We start from the raw sequence: 21,655 nt of genomic DNA, 5'->3' as shown, positions 1-21,655 counted from the left end.
AGGCAAAGAAAATTAGTGAATATAATGTTTCTCACTGCTTGCTAGTTATGTGAAGATTCGGTAATGAAATTACAAACATGAATGCTGAGTTCTCATTTAGGAATATCAAATGACACTGCCCACTCATGGAAAATTCTGACTGTGCTCTGCCTGTCTGCTCTTGCCTCCCTCCCTGGCAGATCTGACGTTGTGAAAGGAATGGGGGGGGGGGGAATTTTGATTCTCAAGGCAATGTTTATCATAATCCTAACACACTTAGAGACAGGGCTGGCCTTAGGAGCTGCAGGGTGCAGTTGGTAACATTTTTTGTGGGGCTCCAAGTTCACAACCAAGGTCTGTAGAATCACAGAGATATAAATTTATTAGAGACTTTATATGTGGTAGAATAGAAAGCAATCAAAATGTGCATTTTAAAAGTGTGAGTTAATTGACCAAATGGATTTAAGCACACTTTAATATAAAATTACATACATGTAAGCCTTCAAGTAAATGAACAAAATGTATAGATTACCTTTGAAAAGTAAATGGTTAGAAAACGTCATGTTTTAATGACTGTGAAATGATTTAGTAAAAATATTATTTTTATTGTAGGGTGAGACACGATTGGAGCAATTGATACAGTTGGCTAAAAGCTGGCCCTGCATGGAGATGTGGAGAGGTTGCACTCCTTGAAACAATTGCATAATTTTTGTTAGCTGATTTAAACAGTGTTTGCTTATCTAATGCAGAGCTATCTCTAACTGTTCTGAGTATTTGCATACATTCTCCATCTGTGTGTGCTAGGTATATATTACTGCTATTTTGATTGTAGAAAAAAGCATAATACTTCTTATTTCATCAGCTTGTGTATCTGAAATGGAATGCATTTTCTGAAATGGAATGCCTCAATGTCTCTTGCCACCATCATTTTTAATTTGGGTGCTGGTGGAATGTTTAGCAGGGCCAAATACCAAATGACTTAAGGAGTGGTTCTCAAACTTTTAGGGAGTGTTACTCCCTAAGTAAGTCTTTGTGGGGTTTGTGGGGGACGAGCTAGGACAGTGACAAGATTCCCAGGATCGCTTTGCTAAAGGGGGGGGTGATGGGGGTGCTTTTACTTATTGTGGGCGGAAGCAAGGAGCAGGAGGTGTGGGGAACCCTGCGCAGCTCTCTGCAGGGCTCTCTGAGTGTTAGAATGTTGAGAAACAGTGCGTACAAAGCACCTCCTGAAAACCAGAAGTTATTTGCATGCGCTGTTTCTCAACATTCTAACACATATAGGGCTTTATGGGTCAAAACTATCACCTGGAATTGCACCTGGAAACAAATTGGCAGCAGGTGCAATTATTGGAGCAGTGGCCTAACATAATCAAGCTGCCTAGCCCCAATAATCACACACATTCTGAAATAACTGTAATTTTCAGACTATCTTCAAGGGCAGCCCCAAGTAGAGTTTGTTGCATTTGTCTAGATTTGGTGTCACTAAGGTGTGGTCCTCTAAAACCATTGTTATTAAGGATATTTATATACCGCTTTTCAACAAAAAGTAGTTCACAAAGTGGTTTTCACAGCTAAATAAATCAGTAAATGGTTCCCTGTTCCCATAGGGCTCACTTCCTAAAAAGAGGCACCAGTAACCACTAGAAAGCAAGCAGGGGCGAAAAGGATCATTTGCTTTCCCTCTGCTAAATATAAGAGGACCGCAAAAAGTGCTTCTTTGCTCAGCATTTTTCGCATCTGTGCACCACCCCGATTTGCTTTTCTGATACATTTTTTTAAAGTTGGGTAACTTCTTTACTACATGGTTATATCTCAGTTGAAGGTCACATAGTAAAATGGTAAAATCCCAAAGCCAGTCAGGCTTGGCTTATGTGGTAATATGAATGAGGCTACAAATTTAATATACCAATATTGAGTCATAATTCCATAGTGTTTTTATGAGCATTTTTATCACTATAAAGTCGCATACATCAATGTAACTTTTGGTTTGCTTCAACATGTCATTTGATTTATCATTTTGTTGTAGTAATACGAGGCATTTTATCTAATATATTTCCATCTCTTGTGGTTTTGTGTCAATTTAATTTTAGGTATGAGTGCAAACCATGCTTAGAGCAGGTTGTACGTGTCCAGCGGGCTGTAGAAATATGATTCCTCTAAGAGCTGGTGCGCATGTCTGGCAGATGGGTATGCCATTTTATTTTAACATGGAGTAGGTCTTCACATTCTGTTTGAAGGAAAATAACCAGGTTGCAAGTTCTGTATGTCTTTAACAGTTCCTTGACTCCTGAACAGTCGTAGTTCTGAAAACGTTTCTTCAGAAAAAGTTTCTTTCATATTTTAAGGTTGTATAAATGGTGCCTGGGAAAGAACTTTGCTGAAAAACAAACACCAGTCCAAGAGTAGCCATGTTATGCTCTCAAACAGCAAGTGCTCTGGTTTTGTGACATGATTTACTGCTGCAGAAGCTTTCATAGGCAAAAGCCTCCTTCATCAGATGGAGAGTGAGAGAGGTTGACACTTTCAGTAAACACTTCGGATCAGCGGTGTTCTTCATTTCCTTCATGGAGCTAATGATGTCATTTACAAGAAGAGAAGCATGGGGAACATTGGTATTGTATAACATCCCCTTTCTCATCTCTGAGCAGCTATTCTTAGAGTTACTTTACAGAATATACGATCTTGCTTCCATGGCTCATATTTATGATCATGGAATTATATATGTGTGCATTAAGCTATGGAATGATATCCACCCTAGTTCTAAAGCTGCATTGATTTCTGTGTAAAATCACTTTGGACACTTTCTCCACATTGTGGAGCAGAGGTTTTAATGTGTGCTAGTGTTATGTTCTCAGCTCCAATGAGCATCTGCTCTTCCAAGAGGAGTAAGCGACAGAGCTCCCACCACTGATCCCCCAGGCCGTTTTGGAAGTAGAAGCAACAGCAGAGGAATCAGTAGCTGGGTATGGAAATTCAAATAGTTGAATCCCTCACAGGCTTTAAATTGATGTTTGCCCTCTCCCTTCAACCTGTTCATCTGCCTTTTGTATTTTTCAGACAGGGAGAATTCAACCACAGAAGATTCAGCTGTTCATAGGAAGCCACTCTGTCCTGTGCCTACATAGTGAGTAATAGTATAGTACTATTATAATAAATAGACCCCAAATCCTGTTTTCCCCTTGAGAATGTGATCCTGATTGTGGAGTTCTTCTCCTTGGGTGCACTTATGATTAAATAAGTAATGGACTGATGCTTTGGGGAGTCGGGGGGGGGTGCAAGGAGGAGTACAAATCATGGTCATCTAACATACAATGAATTTCCCTTTTTCTCCTGGCAGTTGACTTTGGAAAGCTTAAGTGAATTGTAAGGCAGAGGCAACAGGATTATTCATTGGAAGCCAAAGAGAATAATTGCTATCAACAAAGAACCTTTGCAACAGCTCCACGAAGCTCCTTTGTATCTCTGTCCGTCACCTGTTGTGAGCACCTCTATCCCATATACCTTCATCCTTCTTTACTAGTATGTGTTCAACCTGAACAATGATCATATTTGTATAGAAGGATGAACAATTTACTGTTTGGTTGGCTAGCCTTTCAGTTGGTCTTTTTGTTAAGATCAAATGTCAAAATAACATTGTGTAGTTTGATGTGTAATGATAACAGTTTGGACCCTTGTATGTATTGATGTTCAAGGATGGGCGAGATCTAACCACTATTAAGCACTTTAAAGTCCATTTAAAGGGGAAAAGAAAAAAGTGCTCAGGTTAAGAGTCTGTGACACTGGCTCCTATGGAGACCAGTTTGTTGTATTTTGTGAACATTTTGTAAGCCACTTTGGGTATTTACTTTGGCAAGGGAGAATATAAATGCTTTAAATTAATATTTATTTTAGTGGCAGATAGTTAAGCATATGCTTAAATTTGGCTGGATTGCAACCTTTGTTAGCAATGCTAGAGACTTGCAATAGTTTAGATATTTGTATTTATAATTTTTGTTTCAGCTTTATAATTTTAAATCCACTGTTGCATTAAATAAATGTATTAAAATATTAAAGGTCTTTGTGTTTGAAATTAATTTCCAACCTGTTGTGTAAAACTTCTTGATACTGATGTAGACCAGGGGTACCCAAACTCTGGCCCTGGGGCCGCTTGTGGCCCTTGAGGACTCCCAATCTGGCCCTCAGGGAGCCCCAGTCTCCAGTGAGCCTCTGGCCCTCCAGAGACTTGCTGGTCTGATGCAACTGCTCTCAGCGTGACGGCCATCTGTTTGACCTCTCACGTGAGCTGTGGGATGAGGGCTCCCTCCACTGCTTGCTGTTTCACATCTGTGATGCAGCAGCAAAGGAAAGGCTGACCTTGTTTTGTGCAAGGCCTTTTATAGGCCTTGAGCTATTGCAAGATCTTCATTCATTCATGTAAGTTCCATCTCTAATATATTCATTTATGTAAATTTATTCAAAATTGAAAAGTAAATTAATTCTTTTTTTCCTGGCCCTCGACAGTGTCAGAGAGATGATGTGGCCCTCTTGCCAAAAAGTTTGGACACCCCTGTTCTAGTCCAGCATTTTCTAATCTGTGGGTTTACAGCTTGGTCTTTGGTGGGTCGCAGCTCACTGTGATTAGGAAGCCAGTAGGCATTATGGTACATTACATAGAAGTTGCTTTTGTGTTGCACTGGCATGCGGCCTGCAGCACTGACTGCATCGTACTGTGCCTCTGACTGCTGTGCAGCTTCCTGGTCACAGTGGGCCCATGACCAACCAAAAATTGGGTCACAACACACCACACAGATTGGGAATGCATTGCATTACATGGCGTGATGCAGCCAATGACTCGGGCTGCATGCCAGCATGACCCAGAAGCGACTTGCACATTGCATGGCGATTACTTTGCAGCTTCCTGGACTAAGTTAGCCCACAGAAAACAAGGTGGGTCTTGAAGGGAAGGAGTTTGTGAACCCCTACTCTAGACTGTGAATTAAACTACTCTGGGAGATACTTTGGTTATTTGTCATATTGATCTCTGCATGTGCTATGTAGGCCCACAAGTCCAAGGCATATATCAAAGAACAATGTACCTGTAAGGTCAGCAGTGGGATATTGGTAAAAAAGACTTCATAGTGAAAATACATATAAGTTACCTAATTGGATTTGAGGGAGAAGCTCATCTTTGTCATAGCCACATGCTACCTCCAGTGCAGTAAATATAAGATTTAAGGTGATGGAATTACTAAAACCTTTAGAAGGTCATGGCTAATGACTTTGGTTCTTTGGCTATGGCTGCAGATGGACTGACCAGAAGACTCCTGTATATCAAGGATGCTTAACTGCTCCTCTTTTGTAGGTAACTCACAAGAGCAATGGCATTGGCACAAGAGCAAGGGCAGGAGGTCTGGTCTAGAGGGTAGAGCCTCTGTTAGCCTGAAGATAACATCAGTAGGTCACCAGTTCGAGGACACCGGCAGCTCCCTGAACTGCTGAGAATGGCAAGACCTTGAAGCAGCTGACAAGCTGAGCTGAGTGATTCCACCTGCTCTTGGTATGAGCAAGAAGCGTCTTGGCTGCCCTCCATGTGAGAGATGGAGCTACTGTCAACCTGTGTGGGAGAACTGGAGGCCAGAAGTGAGACCAAACCAGGAAGATCCATTCTGAAATGTTGTTGGTTCTTGAAAGAGAGAACCTCTATGATTGTAAAAATCCCCTTGAGGGATTTAGAAATGCCTGCCTATGTAAACTGCCTTGAATAAAGTCAGAGGAGTAATCCGATTACCAGAAAGGCGGTATATAAATACCGAGTTGTTGTTGTTGTTGTTCATATTAGTTTGGTTTACATTTACTGTATGTGATTGAAGTGATTGTAATGTTTTTTCTGTGTAGTCAGAGTAAATAAAAAGTATACAGCGCTGAAGGATAGGAATGCAGGTTGTTGTTTTTTGTTTTCAGTATATTGTCCTACTCTGCTGTTTCTCCTTTCCTGGCTTCAAAAGCACATGATGAGCTTGGTGCTTCCAGTCTACCACAGCCCGTCGCATCATTCTGCTCACTTTTTTATTCCACTTCATGTCTGTGAAGTGCTGGAGAGTGAAAGCTTTTGTGTGCTATTGCTACTATTTGTCAAGGAGTGATTATAATGGGCAGAGAGGCAAAAACAGGAAAATAATGGAAGAGGCTGAGAATGGTATTCAGAAACCTGTGATGTGAAGAAGAAAAGAAGGGTTAACATATTGGACTCAGAAGAGCAGACTATGAAGGGCACAAAGAAGAGGGGTTAGAATGAGGTGAAGAGAACCGTGTAGGGAAGGGAGGGTGGTACAGTGCCAAGAGAGCTGTGGAGATGTTGGGAAGTGAGAGTGCTGTTGAGAGATCCATATATGGAAAAAAATCAGAGGTAATTGATAGGGTTCTGAAAGGGTGAGGGTGCACCATGGGGTGGACATAAGCAAGGGAGGTTTAATAAGGAGTTCATTGTAACCTGTGATGGTACAGAATGGTATGTGCTATGGAACCCAGAGATAAAAATGTTTAAGCAGGTTTGCCAACTCTCGTTGATAGGAAACCTGGTTAATGCTTGCTGTTGTGCAGATGTAATACTGAACCATAGTTAAAGCTGGTGCTGACTCCAGATTTTGGAAGGCCTTTACCCAAGATGTGAGGCTCCCCTTGTTTCCCACTGTCATTGCTGTTGGCTGCTTGCTTTGCAGAGAAGCAGTGTCATAGCTAAGGGGTTGCAGGGGATAGCAATTGTACCGGGCAACAAGCTGACCTTGACACTAGTGGCCAAAATTGTGAAAACCTTGGTATGTACAAATATCATCATTTATATATCAGTGGGAATATAATGAAACTAACTGCATTGGAATATCTGTATTCTATCAAATGTTATGGCCAATTAACCAGAAAATAAAAACATGTCTTATCCACAAAAAGTGGATTTTCTTAACTTGAAACCGATAGTTCTGTGAGCCAATCAGATGTCATGACACAGCATGGAACCATTAAGGTGTTAATGAGTTGGCTCTCATTTCCATGTATCATAATACAGTTACCCTTGCTAACTGGATAAAGAGGCACTTTTTTCAAGTGGTGCTCATATTTAAGCAGGGGGAGAATAAGTGTTCCTCCTTACCCCAGCACAATGTTGCTAGCCAGTAAGGGGCACACTTTTTATTTATTTACTTAATTAAATTAGATTTTGTTGGGGGGGGGCCTACAAAATCTTCTTTGACCCCAGGTAGCAGATAGATGCTTTAACTATGCCACTGGCTGGGTTGAGGTGGCAGAGCAAGTGGATAGCAAGCTACTGGGGGGAGGAGGCAGACTTTCCTTGATTTTCACTTTTTAAAAAGCCTGTGTGTGATGTAACTTCCAGTTGTGACATCACTTCCAGGACATCATTTTGAGCTTAGCACTGGGCTACATGATCATTAGCTACGCCACTGCGAAGAAGAGAATTGGTGAGTATGCAGATGATGGCAGTTGTCATCCCTGCTCTTTTATTCATCCAGTCAGGGCCAGAGAATGGTTGAACAAACAGATAACAGCAAGCAGAGCCAGAGAACTTCCAGTAGTGGCCTGACAGGTGCTTGACCATGTCAATCTCTGATGCTCACTCTGATTAGGGTGAGAAAAGGAGAAAATTGGAAGGAATCTGTGCTGGTATCGTATTTGTACATATCCAAATTAGTGGTGTTACATTTGTATTGGTACATATTGTTGGGTAATCTTCACCTGAGGTGTGTTTAAATTTTAGTAATTTCAAGGGAAGTAAAAAGCACTTAAAACACTAAAAAAAGTAGGCATCTGAATTTTACACAGACTATTGCAACTCTGTAGAACTCTTGATTTTAGAGTTCTGAGACTGAAAGACCATACAGAAAGGGAAACCTCTTAGTCTGATTAAATATGTGCTCAGTGTGTCCTGACATGGGAGTGGTGAGGCTTCAAGGCAGGCATGTGACAGGCGAGAACAGCTGCTGATTTAAGAGAAGCACAAAAAAGATTGCTGAACTTTTAAAGTAGAGGTATAGCAGCGTTTAAATTTAGATCACTTTTTTCCACATCTCTGCTGCTTTTGAACTTGCTGTACCCCATTGCCTATAAGAAGACAAACACTTATGGTGAAACAACCTTTCAGTGGTATGAAACTGCAAGAGCTAAGTCCTAGGTGCAGAATCTCCTTTTGAAGTGGCAATGTGTGTCATTCCTTCTGGATAGCAATGCTGTGATTTCCTTTCTGTTTCTTTGTTTTGTAAAGTACCTGTACTGTAACACTTCTGTTACCTTTCCAAAAACAAAAACATTCTAAAGATAGACATTCTAACTGGTTTATTATTGAATAAGCATTTATAGACAACAGCCTGTGAAACTGAGTAGAACTTAGTCAGAAGATATGAGAACTTGGGGGGGAGGGAGGAAATATGAGAGTGAGATCCTTGAGCTAATTGGAATCTATATTTTGTCAGGCTTTATAGCAAAACCAGCTCTTTGAATCTGGTTTGGAAAAGACGGGGATCCAATGCAGGCTTTCAGAAATGTGTAATGTTTTCTCACCAGTTCAAAACTGTTTAGCAAGAGCAAGTGGCATTTTTGTGCCAGTGAAAGTTACTGAAATTGGAGGTGGAAGGCAGCCAAGTCTCTACAGTAAAAGTAAACCATGAGTGTACCCCAAATACAGCAGGTACCCTAAGCAGAATGCCAAGCAATTGTATATAGTGTAAGTATTCTGTGAGTATAATGGCTGGGATCAAACAGATGTACTAGATCCAAACCTGTCTATAACCAAGTAGCAGATGGAAGTATAAATTAATTGGAGAAATACAGGCTCAGTAATACACATTGTGTGAGAACTACTTATCATGATTCTTCAGAGGCGGGATTAGGGTGTCACTATCAGAATTTTCCGTTACCATCAATGTTAAGCTGGATGCAACCATTTCAATTTACTAATTTATCCTAAAAACGTAGCCTATTTTTGTAGACCACGTATGTTGATACTGCATAGTGTTTTCTCAGTGTGCAAAGCGCTTTGCATGTATTGATATTGTTCTTGCAATAACCCTGAAAAGTATTTTTATCCCCCTTATTGCCACGGTGGCACTGAGGTGGAGAGGGAATGGCGATAGTTCAGTCGCCACATCTCAAAAAAAAAACATAGTGGAAATGGAAAAGGTGCAAAAGAGAGTGACTAAGATGATTATGAGAGTGACTAAGATGATTACCTTCATTATGAGGAAAGGCTACTGTGTTTGGGCCTCTTCAGCCTAGAAAAGAGACGCCTGAGGGGGGACATGATTGAGGCATACAAAAGTATGCAGGAGATGGACAGAGTGGATAGGGAGATGCTCTTTACAGTCTCCCAGAACCAGGGGACATCCACTAAAATTGAGTGTTGGGAGAGTTAGAACAGACAGAAGAAAATATTTCTTTACTCAGCGTGTGGTTGGTCTGTGGAACTCCTTGCCACAGGATGTGGTGATGGCGGCTGGCCTGGGCGCCTTTAAAAGGGGATTGGACAAGCTAGATGCAAGGGAGGGCACCAGGATGAAGTCTCTTGTTATCTGGTGTGCTCCTTGGGGCATTTGGTGGGCTGCTGTGAGATACAGGAAGCTGGACTAGGTGGGCCTATGGCCTGATCCAGTGGGGCTGTTCTTATGTTCTTGCTTAAGACCACCAATGAGTGCTTGTCAGAAGTAAGATTCAAACTGAAGAAGACCTGCTTTGCAGGTCAGTTGCTTAGCTACCATGCAACCTTTAGCAGAATGTTTGGCAATTCCTTGTAAACAGTCATAATTGCAAGAAACAGCACAAGCCTATGGAGAACATGTAATCAGAAGTTTATTTTATATTGAACACAATCAATCCCAATATTAGACAGTATTACTACTGCTACTGCTTATTTTTGAAAGGCATTTTATAAAATAGAAGTACTGCATAAATCTTCATCATGCTCAGCCTAGCAGGAATAGTGACTAACTTCAGAGGGTTCTTATTTTACAAACAGGCAACTGATGCTGTACTTTTTAAAATTAAACTGTTCACTGCATTCTGTCTTATTTTTCAATTTATACCACCTGGAATGTTTGTTAATGATACTTTTGACTTTCATGATTAACTTCTCTTATACTATGTTAATTGGAAATTACTGAACTTCTTTTCCCTGCACCTATACAGTGTTTCTCTTTAAGGTGTGGTGGGGAGATAAGAATCTTAAAAGAATTCCCTGGACATGTTTTTCCTTCCAGTTAGACAGAAAAATGTGTCCCTGTATGCCTACAAAAACGGTTGTTTGGACAGACTTTCAAAGGCTATCATATGAGAATATTGGAATACTCAAATGCAGTAGGTTTGTAGGAGACCATTTCTAACATTAAGAGATCTGTGACAGAAAGCAGATTCTTGATAGTGCCTCTTAAGACTGGGAGCTTGTTTCTTGTTTCTGGGGCTCCTGATCATGTGAGACTTTCAAGACCATCAACCAGTAAACTGGGGTTCAGTATGGGATTAAGATAATGGTACCCATAACAGCTAGGAAACTTCATCCCTTTAAAAATTTTCCCATGACTCCTTAGAGCAGGTTTTTGAGTAAGGTACTCTTCTGTCTGTCATTGTTGCCTATGCTTGTCAGGAAATATTAAGCACTATTCTGTTGATGATAGTGATCAACAGTCTTGCAGTAATGATAGCAAAAGTACATGGTGATGCATGTGGTTATCAATATTCTGCACTGTTTATCAGTAAGTCTTGATAACCTTCAAGACCCTAAAAGGCTTTGAGTTCAGAGTATCTGAAGGTGAATGTAAAACTGTCCACCTCCTGACATATCTGAGAGGGTTCTTATATATGTTCTGCTGCCAATGGGTTTGGCAGTGGTGTGGGATAGGGCCATCTCTGTGGTGGCACCCAAGATGTGGGACTCCTTCCCATCGGAGATAAGGCTAGAGTCCATGCTTGGTTTGGTTTTGGCACTGGCCAAAGTGTGTGATCACTTGTGAGGTTGTGGTAGAGTGTTCTGCTGATGGGGTTTTTTGTTTGCTATTTTAGGTTGTATCTGAATGTGTGTGTGTCATATGTAGCTTTGAACATTTCTCTGATGGGAAGGGAAGTGCAGGATATAATTGTTTAAAGTAACAGCATAGCGGAGGTGTTCCTGAAGGATAAAACTCTGAGCTGGAATTCATGGAATACAAAACAGCCTAGGTGTCTGGCGACCTTTTGACACATGGATTGTTCGAAGTGTGTTGATGGGAGAACAGAAGTCAAGCCAGGATGAAAAAACCTGGCACTTGTTTGAAATGCCTGTGTTTGTAAATGAACACTTTCCATAATTCTTGGTGTGAAATGAATGGCTCAGTATCTTTTTGTTTGTACCATAACCACTTGATTTCATTATGAAAATCAAGCTTATCATTATCATTATAAATCAAAATCATGGAGCTTATGGAATTTTTTTGAAAGAGAAAGCTGTAGTGAGCTTCTCTACCCCCCCCCCCCCATGATTAAATACAACTAAGAAGTTTTTTGGTTTCAATTTTGTTTGTTTTGAGTAGTCAAATTAACAACCAAGAAAGCTTTTGCATTATTCCAGTGTTTTGTTTAAATGCTTACAGTTTGGTTAACTACTGTGCATTTTCTTCTATGCAGTAGACCTCTTTCAGTTGTTAATCAGCAGCTGTGTGATGCTCCCCCCTTTGCAGGGCTGCTACTGATACTGTTTCCCCGCTTGGCAAACAGCTCTGCTGCTTCTGAGATTGGTCACGGGGAGGGGAGGGGGGGAGAGAGAGGCTGAGCGAGTGCGCACTGAGTCCTGGGACCCTGTTTACTGAATATTCCCAGCCAAGGAAGCCCTGGTTTAAATAGAATTGCAGATGCAGCCTGTCTGTATCAGATGAGGAAATGATTATTGTGGGATTTCAGAAATTCCTTGGTTTAAACCCTTAGTGTGGATTATGAGAATGCAGAATGCCTTTTCTTTTGGGCCTGCGGCAGGTAATTTCTTTCTGACTTGTTTGCTGTACTGTTCTGGGTGGAGAGTGTGTGTGATGAGGTTTTTTAAAAGAACATCTTCTCTTGCCTTATCAAGTGAACCACTCTGCTAAAAACCCATCCGGGGGGGGGGGGTGCGCGCGCACGCTGGGAGAAAAAATTCATTTCTTAACAAGGAACAGTGGTGCAGATAAGGAAACAAACTTGTGTTTTGGAGTAAGAATCATCACAAATATGCCTCTCTATCTTTAGTTTTGTGGCTTTCACTTTTGATTCTTGGATGTGGTACACTACACTATCTATTTTCTTTTTAAGAACATTGTTTGTGTGTCTGACAGAGTAAAACCAGCTTTAAAAACAGAAATAAAAACCAATAATCTGAAGTTCAGTTTGGTTATTGATGAGATTGTACTTAAAACCTCTTTCTGAATTTGTATTGGAGTCTTCAACACTGCTCACTTGTAACTGCTAAGGAAACCTGGAATGAGAAATGGTGGCAACTGAACTGACTGCTCCCTGGCGGACGGAAGACACTGCCAGCTGGTACCAAGTCTGAAATTCTTTTGATCTAGGATCCATTTCCACTTACAACCTAGCTAACTTTTTCTGTTCTTCTAGGAACAATGTAATATACAGTGTTTATTACTTGCATATATCTCCCCTTCAATTATTAGGTGGAAAAGAGCCCATGAAATGTGCAGGCTTGTGTGTATATTTGTACCTTGCATTAATCCTAAAGACACATGCACACAGTATGTTTTCCAATTGAATATTGTCAGTTTTTTTTTAATTTAAAAAGAAAAAGCCTCTGTAAACAGCAAGGAACTGTTGTATTTAGCTTTTAGTTTACCTGTTTTTTCTCCTCCCCTCCCAACCCAGATCTATTTCTCTTGTCTTCTATAAGGGCTAATTTACAATTGAGGCAAAACCAACCTCTAGTACAATGACCTTTTGCAGTTGAGTGCAGTAACCATCAGCACATTTGTGCCAAGCGGGCTAGACTTCAGGTTATTTGTAAAGTCCTAAATAAAACTGGATTGTTGATATGGTCATATTCTTAGGGGAAAGGAAGAGCTGTTGGAAGTTTTTCAGTTACTTTGAAACAATTCTGCTTCAGAAGAATATGTTAGGGTTCCTGAGGAAAGTTGAAATTTGTCAGAAGTTTTTTCTGAGACATTTGGCCTTGTCGAAACCAACCTCTAGTATAGTTGAAATAGTGTGGGCAACAGATAACTATGTAACTCTAAAAATTATTTAAATCGATGGACCTCTTTATAGGATATTTTGTTGGTCTCCTGCTGGACTATTGTACAACAAGTCAAGCCCATTACAATGATGGTCAATCTCTTTTACTGATTAGAGAAGACAATCCAGTGTTTGGAAACCAGTTTGGTTACTTGTCTTTGTTTTACCTACCTCTTCCGTCTGACTTTTGGCTGCTGGGCAACTACTTGCCCTCTGTGCCTCTGAAATCCTGCTGTGACTTGATTGACACACTAGATTAATTTGCTTCTCCCATTGGATCAACAGTATTTATTAGGTTTCCTTTGTCTTGTTTTTATGTTTCCCTGTTTTATTGTTAAAACTAATGTCTTTAATGCATTGTTCGGTATTTTTCTTTTTACCTGTTTCTACTTTTGTAATGGAGCTTAGTAAGCCGCCTTGGGCGTTTGCTTCCGCATATTCCTCAAGCGAATTTTCCTCTGTGCTCCTTGTTGGCTGGGCTCCTCTACTCTTGTCTATTGTTCACTCTCTCCAAAGCCCAGCTACATTTGCTGTTCCTTCCAAAACTTCTCATTTGCTGTGTGTGTGTGTAAAACTTGTGCAAGATTTTAAAATTTCCATTACTTAACATTCAATCTGAACCATGGAATCAAGCAGCCACATAGTTTGCTAGGCCACTTTAAACTGGTCAGGAGGCAAACCTGGTTCCAGTTCTACATGTTTCAGCCTGCATTGCTCCTCTAGCAGGAAGTGTAAACTTTTAAAACAGTCTGTTTTGATCTGAAAATAAAACTGATATCTTTCTATTTGAAAACTCTTTTATGAAACATATATAGTGTTTGATAGAAAACAGAAAAAACTAAATTTTTTTAGAATTGGATAATATTGTATATGCTGTTGCCTTTATGGATCTCTATCGACTACATTCTGTTCTGTCCAGTATAAAGTTTTGTGCTGCGTAAATGATGAGCACATGTCACTGCTCCACCCGAGGACATTGCAAGGGGAAAGCTCTTGATGGATGGGCCATGTTTGCCCATGGGTGGGCCATGTTTGCCTTTCTGGCTGGGGCCCTGAAAACAGCTTACCAGGTTCTTGCTTGAGATCTGTTGTCTCATTTATTTAGGGAGCCAGCTCATACATGCAACCAGCCCTCCTGTGGATCACTTCTCCCAGGCCAATCTGATCATTAGGTGATGTGTTGCCCTGATCTGTGTGGTTCTATCAGTGCCTACACAGTCCCCCTCTGTGGACATGTGGAGGCATCAGTATCTCTCATCTCCTTCCTGAGGCCAGTACTACCGGAGGGTCATTGTGTTACCAAAAAGGACTGTTTTGGTTTAGGGGAATTAGTACACTACCCTTTTGGAACTTCAGGATCACAGGCTAGATAACAAGATGGCGTAATGCAGAGAAATTCCCTTTTAGCTTGAGAAGAGACTGAGAGAAAGATAACTTTCAGTAAAAGATTATATTTTTATTACAAAGCACACAGGTAAACATAATGCACATGAAAAATGATGAGCCTTGGTCCTAATACTTGCATCTAGTGTACCTAGCTTATGGTGGTTGCATGTGGAGTGTATTTGGTGCATCCGAGAAGATTAGAAAAAGGGAAAGATTTTAGGGAAGGATTTTAGGGGTCCCTGGTCTGCATAACCCAGTTGCTAACTAAAGATGGGGAGAGAAGGGGAGAAAAAAAGGGGGGGAAGGGAAAAGGTTCAGATGCAGATATAGTTACCTGTCTTGAAAAGCAGTTGTATGGGGGGTGGAGAGTCCTATGGAGGAGGAGCTCTGCCTTGGAGGGGCAGCCAGAGAGAGTGAACATGTGGCCAGAGTCCTCTCTTAAAAGGATTTTTTTTTTTGAGAGGGGCTGGGCGCTGAGCTGAGAGTGAACTGCCACCCACCAGGGTGTTCGGGGTCAGCAAGTCCCTTATCAGCATATCAGCAAAATTCAGTGGGTCTAATTGCTGGCTTCCTTGGCTGGGGAAACTTACAATACGCAGTGATTGATTTAAACAATACAACCATAGGAGACACTTAAGCAACAATTAACTCTTTAGACTTTGCTGCTAAAGTCTTCCGCTGCTAAAGTCTTTGTTGCTGTGTGCATGGAGAGCTTGTGTAAACTTGTGACTTTTACCAGGGTTTTTGGAAATTGGGCCTGTGAGAAGTTTGGCCTATAACCAGATATAAAATCACAACTTAAAAGGAAAAAGGGGATTTTCATGTAACAATTGGGCTCCTCCTTCTGGCCACCCCCTTGAGGTGGCTCCTCTAGTATGTCAGCTCTGTGCAAGTGAGCTCAGAAGGTACAGCCCATAGGCTTTCAGTGCAGCATCTCCCAACTCTAAAAAATGGAGTCTCAGCAGATCAGTGGGCCTGGGAATCCAGGATGGCTGGAACGGGAAAGAGCTTGCCCAGTGAGTGCCCCATGTCTCACACCTGGAAGTCTCTCCCATTCGTAGAAGCGTTATTCAGGATGCCACCTGAAGTCTGCCAGCTCTGTGCACAATTATGTCAGAATAAGGTTCAGACAAGGGTCTTTACCAGTCCTACCTATATACATTCCAAGGATTGAATCTGGGACCTTCTGTATGCAGTGCAATTGATGATGCTGCAGACAAAATCACCACTCCAGAACATTCCCCAACAAAAGTGTTACCCTCATATGCCCCCCTCTCTCTAGAGGTGCCAGCGTGCTTTTAACATGTAATCTGACCTACTACTCCTCTTCTTAGACACCCAGATTGCATGATTTTGGGTGCTGGACTGAATCCAACCTGTGGGCCATAGGTTACTGACCCCTGAATTAGTATCAAGGGGATGACTGAGTTGTCCGGAAAAAGGATTGATATGAAACTGCACTAATGAGATGTTCATAATAAGAACACAACCATATTTGACACAATTCTGTTTGTAATATCCTTCCACAAGAACTGACACTACTTTGATTTTTAGATCCTCTACGGTTTCTAACTTGATTCCTGAATTATAGAATGCATTGAGTTTGGGAGGCAGATGCCATATGAATACAATGTGTTTTCTATTCAACATTCATAATTGTGCTTTATGAGTGATAAATTTGTAGTGATCAGATTGCTAAGGCATAGTATTCTATCTTCCAGAGCAGGGGTGTCCAAACGTTTTGGCAAGAGGGCCACATCATCTCTCTGACACTGTGTCGGGGGGCTGGGGAAAAAAAGAATTAATTTACATTTGAAATTTGAATAAATTTACATAAACGAATATATTAGAGATGGAGCTTATATTAATGAATGAACGTCTTGCAATAGCTGAATGCTTATAAAAGGCCTTGCACAAAACAAGGCCAGCCTTTCCTTTGCTGCTGCTGCTGCATCACAGATGTGAAACAGTGAGCAGTGGAGGGAGCCCTCATCGCACAGCTCAAGCGAGAGGTCGAACAGTTGGCTGTCAAGCTGAGAGCAGTTGGATCAGGCCAGTGTGGGCTCCAGTGAGTCTCCGGAGGACCGGAGGCTCCCTGAGGGCCTGATTAGGAGTCCTCGAGGGCCACAAGTGGCCCCAGGGCCGGGGTTTGGGCACCCCTGTTCCAAAGTGATAAATACTCCCAGTTCCTCAAGTGTATACACTACTCCCCAAAAGTGGGATTTGAATAGGTCAGTGGACCAAAGTTTATATTGTTAATGGTACATTGCTTCTAATGGTGTTTCATTAGCCACTGTTTGCTTTTTAAATGGATAGTACTAGTAGTAATGTTTGGATTTCTCATCTAACTTGAACTTGTTGTGGAATTACTCTGGCTAAAGGCCTGGAACAGAAATCTGTGTTCCCTCTTTAAACAGAACATTCAGGAAGATGTTCTTCCATTATACTAGTCTTACTATTGCTGAATTTGCATTTCTGAAGATGTTTTTGATAGCCCTATGACTAGAACACCAGACTCACTGTTGCAAACATTCCTTCTGGAAAAGGATTTTTTAAAGAATGGTGTTCATGTTCTCACCTTCTGAGTTATTCACTGAACACACTGCTTAATTGTCTGATAAAGTTGCCAGTGCAAGGGTTCTGCTTTGTTTATCACTTTTTGTCTCCCTCTGTTTCTCCAAGAAGCCCAAGGCAGAATACTTTAAGGAAAAGCTTGCAGATAAGAAGTAGTCCAACTAAATTTTTTTGCAAGTGTCAGTATTCTGTAGACAGGGGCCCACAAGTTGGGATGGGGAGGGATAGGCATAACTTTTGAAAAAGTGAGTGTGGATTGAGAAATACATGGGGCTTGTCCCTGCAGTTGCACATCACATGTTCAGAGGTGCTTAGAAGCACATGAACTTCCAAGCATGTCCAAAGCCCAGTATCTCATTGGATATGAGACCTTGATTCAAGAAAGGAGCAGGGCTAGCAGCAACCCCAAAACACACAAAGTACTCTGGCATGAGCCTGAGATGGGAGAATGAATCTGCTGTTCTCTCAGCAGTCTCAGTTCCCATGTGTGTCTCATAGTGAGATTTTTGTTTTTAAAGAGACAGTATCTTTTTCAGAGTTGAAGGTACTTTTGACTCCGCTTGATTATTGCCTTCTGCTCTGACTTCAGAATGTGATCCCTGGGTTCATCATAATGAGTAAATATCCATAAAAATAATCCTAATGAATAAATGCCTGCCTATTGCTACAGTAGGATGAAGATTTAGGACTCCCATGGCCTAAGCCTGCTTAATGATTTCATGAAGTTGGACACACTGGAAAAGATCTACAGGAGAGCAAAAGGAGTTATAAATTATGTAAAATTTATTTATAATATAGCTGCAATGTTTAAGAAGCATCAAATAGGAGGAATAAAATTGTGAACTCAAATTTTGTAGTAAAAATAGGTGGGGTGTCATGGTAATCTCACTTAAAAGTTTTGTAAAAATTAAAGAAGCTCTTTAAGAAAGTTACCTTTTGAAAATACAGGTCCAGCCTTGTTATACACTGATTTGACTCAATACGAATGACCCCCCCCCCCCCCCGCAAACAAGGAGGATTGTGCTGATGAGAAGGGGAAAAATGCACCCCTTTAAAATCACAGTTTAAAAAACTGCTTTTTACTGTTGCAGAGAGACAGCCATGCAAGTGTTTACAGGTATAACCTAAGTATCCACAGATTTTTCTATCTCAAAGCTGATGAGAAGGGCCCTTTAAATTAAAGGAAAACAGTCCTTTAATAATGCCAGAGAGGGCAGCCAATCCATCAATCATTCTCTCTGCAGGTTTCACTCCTCCCTTCCCCCTGAGCATTTGAAAGAATGCTAAATGGTAGCGATTATCACCTTCTCCATATTTTCCCCCTTGCTGGGGCTCCTGGTGAAGGGAGGGATTGTTGCCTCCTAGTGAAACCTAAGCTCCTGGAGAGAGACTAATGGCCTCTGTGTGCATTACAATGGTCAGCAAGGCTGTTTTTAAATCATGGGAGCAGAGACTTTGTTTTTTAAATTGATTTGCTATAGTGCTTTTTGCCATCCACTGAGTTCTTGGGAGGGAACCCTCACCAATAATGAGACTCAACCTGTAGTCAGAAGTGTAAGGAATATTGTTCTTGATGAAGATCTCTTCTGGGTTCAGGTGCAGAGCTCCCTAAAGGTTTTATAGCCGATTTCTTCAGGCATCATTGTATCTAAATCAGATAATGTCTTCTTGTCAGGCATTTCTCAACTTTTTTCATAAATGAAATCAAGCAGATTTGACAAGGTAAGCATATCTCCACTTACAAGTAAAGAAGAAGGAAAGGTTAAGACTTCATTCAAAAACAGGAAGAATTTTGTTGCCAGCCAATTCATGCTGCCGTAAATCTCTTGTATTCAAGGGCTTTAAGTCAATGACAATAGCACTGCTGCTGCTCTGACTGCATTAGCAAATAGGCAACACATTTAGGACTCCATGTTCAAAAGGTCTTTTCCAATAGTGCAGTATACAGAGCATCTTCAGGAATGTGCTCTGGGAGTGAAGTCTATGGCTCTGTTAAGCATATTTCTCCAGCATTATGATGGCAAGGCTTCTGTACAACAGAGAGGTTCAGAGTCTGCTTGCTTCAGGTTCATCAGTCTTCTGCAATTATGTGAAAGAAAAGGGTCTGTGTCTGGAATAGTCACACCAAAGTCACACCAAATCTAGAAATGAGCTGAAATGTGAAAAAGAACAGGAGCTTGTCTCAATTCATGTGATCACTAGGTTTTTTGAAGTCCATGAAGATAAAAATGAAAGCTCAGATTTAGAAGCTAATCTTGAGAAACTGGTTCTGATTAGATTTGCGATGCTGGTATTTTCAAGTACAGTATATGCTTATTGCTTATAACTCATTTTGTTCACCATTAATATGCTGTACAATGTGCATGATGAGTGTTCAGAATTTTCAGTGTTTATGTCCAAATAGGTTGTTAGCAGAGTCTCTTAAGTCTGAGTGTATGAGACAATTTCTGTCTAAATAATAAGTACTTCCTTTCACTTGTCATAAAATTTGTGATTTCTGTTCTCATTTTTTCCTACTTCCCACATGGCAAAAACCGATACATATGTGTAAGCCACTTGCAGCTCTTTTGTCGGTGTGCTTGTAATATAAAAAGCTTTTATACTTAACGGCATGTGTGCATAATATAAATGTCATATATATGACCAATAGCATAATTTTGTATGCTGAGTTTTAAATGATGCATTTCATTCTGCTAAAGTTTAAGCTTGATATGAAAATAACTATTGCATTTTTTAAATTTCCATTTTTTCTGGAAAAATTGGGGTATTTATGACTTTAAAATTAAAAACTTTAAAAGTCTTACATCTCTACCTTTTCTGCTACAAAAAAGTCCACATCCTCACCTCAGTCCTCACCTTGGTTCTTTCTAGCCATCTCTCATGCTGTATTTGTGGGGAGCCTTCACTACCCCAAGCAAGCTACAATTTAAGATTTATGCTGATCCCTGCTACTGTTAATATGGATGATAATTAAACTGAATAGCTCTTCTAAAAAATCTCTGTTTATATGGCGATGATATTGTCAAGCCGTTTGAACTGACAGATATAACAGAAGTGGATATAATGCTTGCTTGGTATGGAATTTGTCTTTTGAGGATGGAATAGCACTAACCTCCCTGCTTGCCTAGTATACATATAAGATAGAATGTGTGTTTTGAAATAACTATTCATAAAAGTATTAATAATGCTTTGTTACTTCTGGTTGTGGTGGTGTCAGTATCACTACAGTTCAGGGGCGAATCTACTGTTTGTGTTTGGGGGAACTATGAGTACTACCTTAACTCCAGAGCCCAGGTCAACCAGGCAGGTAGCCCAGGTCAACCAGGTTCCACCTGTACTTGGAGCCCAGATCTACCTGCCAGGTAGGCCTGGGCTCCCATTCCAACTCAGTTCTGCCCAGAGGGCGTTTTCCTGGTGTCTGTCTTTGCTGTCTGCTGATGTGACAGTTTGCGGGGGGGGGGGGCATGTACCCATCCCCCCCAGATCAGCCCAGTTTCCCTTATAATATTAGAGCCTTGTCTAGAAAGAATATACCAAAAGGTGTATTTAATTTTCGAGTAGCGTGTCCACTGGAACATCTAGGAAAGGGAAAGGCTCACACTCTTCACTCTTTCTTGAAAAGTTTTTTTAAACATGTTCATTGCAACTCACTAGCAACAATGGCATTTTGTGTTGCTTGCATAGTTACTTGGAAAATGTGCTGAATAATGAAGAGCCTTGTTGTGTGTTGGCAACCTTCAGTCTCGAAAGACTATGGTATCGCGCTCTGAAAGGTGGTTCTGGAACAGCGTCTAGTGTGGCTGAAAAGGCCAATTCGGGAGCGACAATCCCTTAACGGACCGTGGCAAGGCAACACCTTACTGACTGGGGACTGCCCAGCTTAAGGCGGGCGGTAGCTGCCCAATGAGAGGCAATGATCTCTCCCACCGTCGGAAGCAGCCCCTGGCATCATGCTCTATGCCAATTGAGTGAAGACTTATAACTGGTAACTGCTGCTTCCTGTGTTGTGCCGACGCCGTATGTCGAAGTTGGATTGTCCTCTCCAGTGCGCAAAGCCTGGGTAAAGAAGGTATGGAGGATAGGCTGTTACCCATGCAGCAAATCCTCCCCTCTCCACGTCGCTGGAATGGTCCAATGGAAAGGCAGAAGCCAATACAGTTGGTTCCAGCGACGTCGCAGGAGTTGCCAGAGCATGACTGTATACACCCACGAACTGCCTCAGGGACTCCGGCTCCTGATTTTGCCTCGAGGTTGACTCCTGAAGCCTTTTCCACAACTGGATGTAGCCACAAGGCAGTGGAGGTTTGGGATTAGAGTTTTCCTTCTCTTAGATAAGCTGCCTTTCCAGGCTGACGAGTCTCATCTACCCAGTGGCTGTTTAGTCACCTCTTACGACAAGTACAGCCAAACTGAGGGCCTGTTCTTATCCCCAGCCCCCAGGGGATGAAGCAGGAGTGGAGGGACAGAAAAGGAGATCCCCTCTCTTCCCCTT

General features: G+C 41.3%; 1 protein-coding gene across 2 annotated transcripts in view; it reads left to right on the top strand.

Moving 5' to 3' along the window:
* WBP1L (WW domain binding protein 1 like) overlaps nt 1–21,655 on the top strand; it is a 64,805-nt gene that overhangs the window by 19,988 nt on the left and 23,162 nt on the right. The window contains exon 1 of one of the 2 annotated variants that reach the window (XM_066620571.1): nt 11,793–11,961. The exons of the other annotated variant lie outside the window; for it this stretch is intronic. Within the exon in view, the coding sequence (XP_066476668.1) occupies nt 11,935–11,961 (27 nt within the window). The 5' untranslated portion in view covers nt 11,793–11,934. Of the gene's footprint in view, nt 1–11,792; nt 11,962–21,655 lie in introns of those variants that run through there. 2 annotated transcript variants of the gene reach the window in all.

This window comes from Tiliqua scincoides, chromosome 3 (genome assembly GCF_035046505.1).
Source record: "Tiliqua scincoides isolate rTilSci1 chromosome 3, rTilSci1.hap2, whole genome shotgun sequence".
Lineage (NCBI taxonomy): Eukaryota > Metazoa > Chordata > Lepidosauria > Squamata > Scincidae > Tiliqua > Tiliqua scincoides.
Note: the sequence above shows the minus strand (reverse complement) of the source record. Positions and strands in the feature narration are given on the sequence as shown.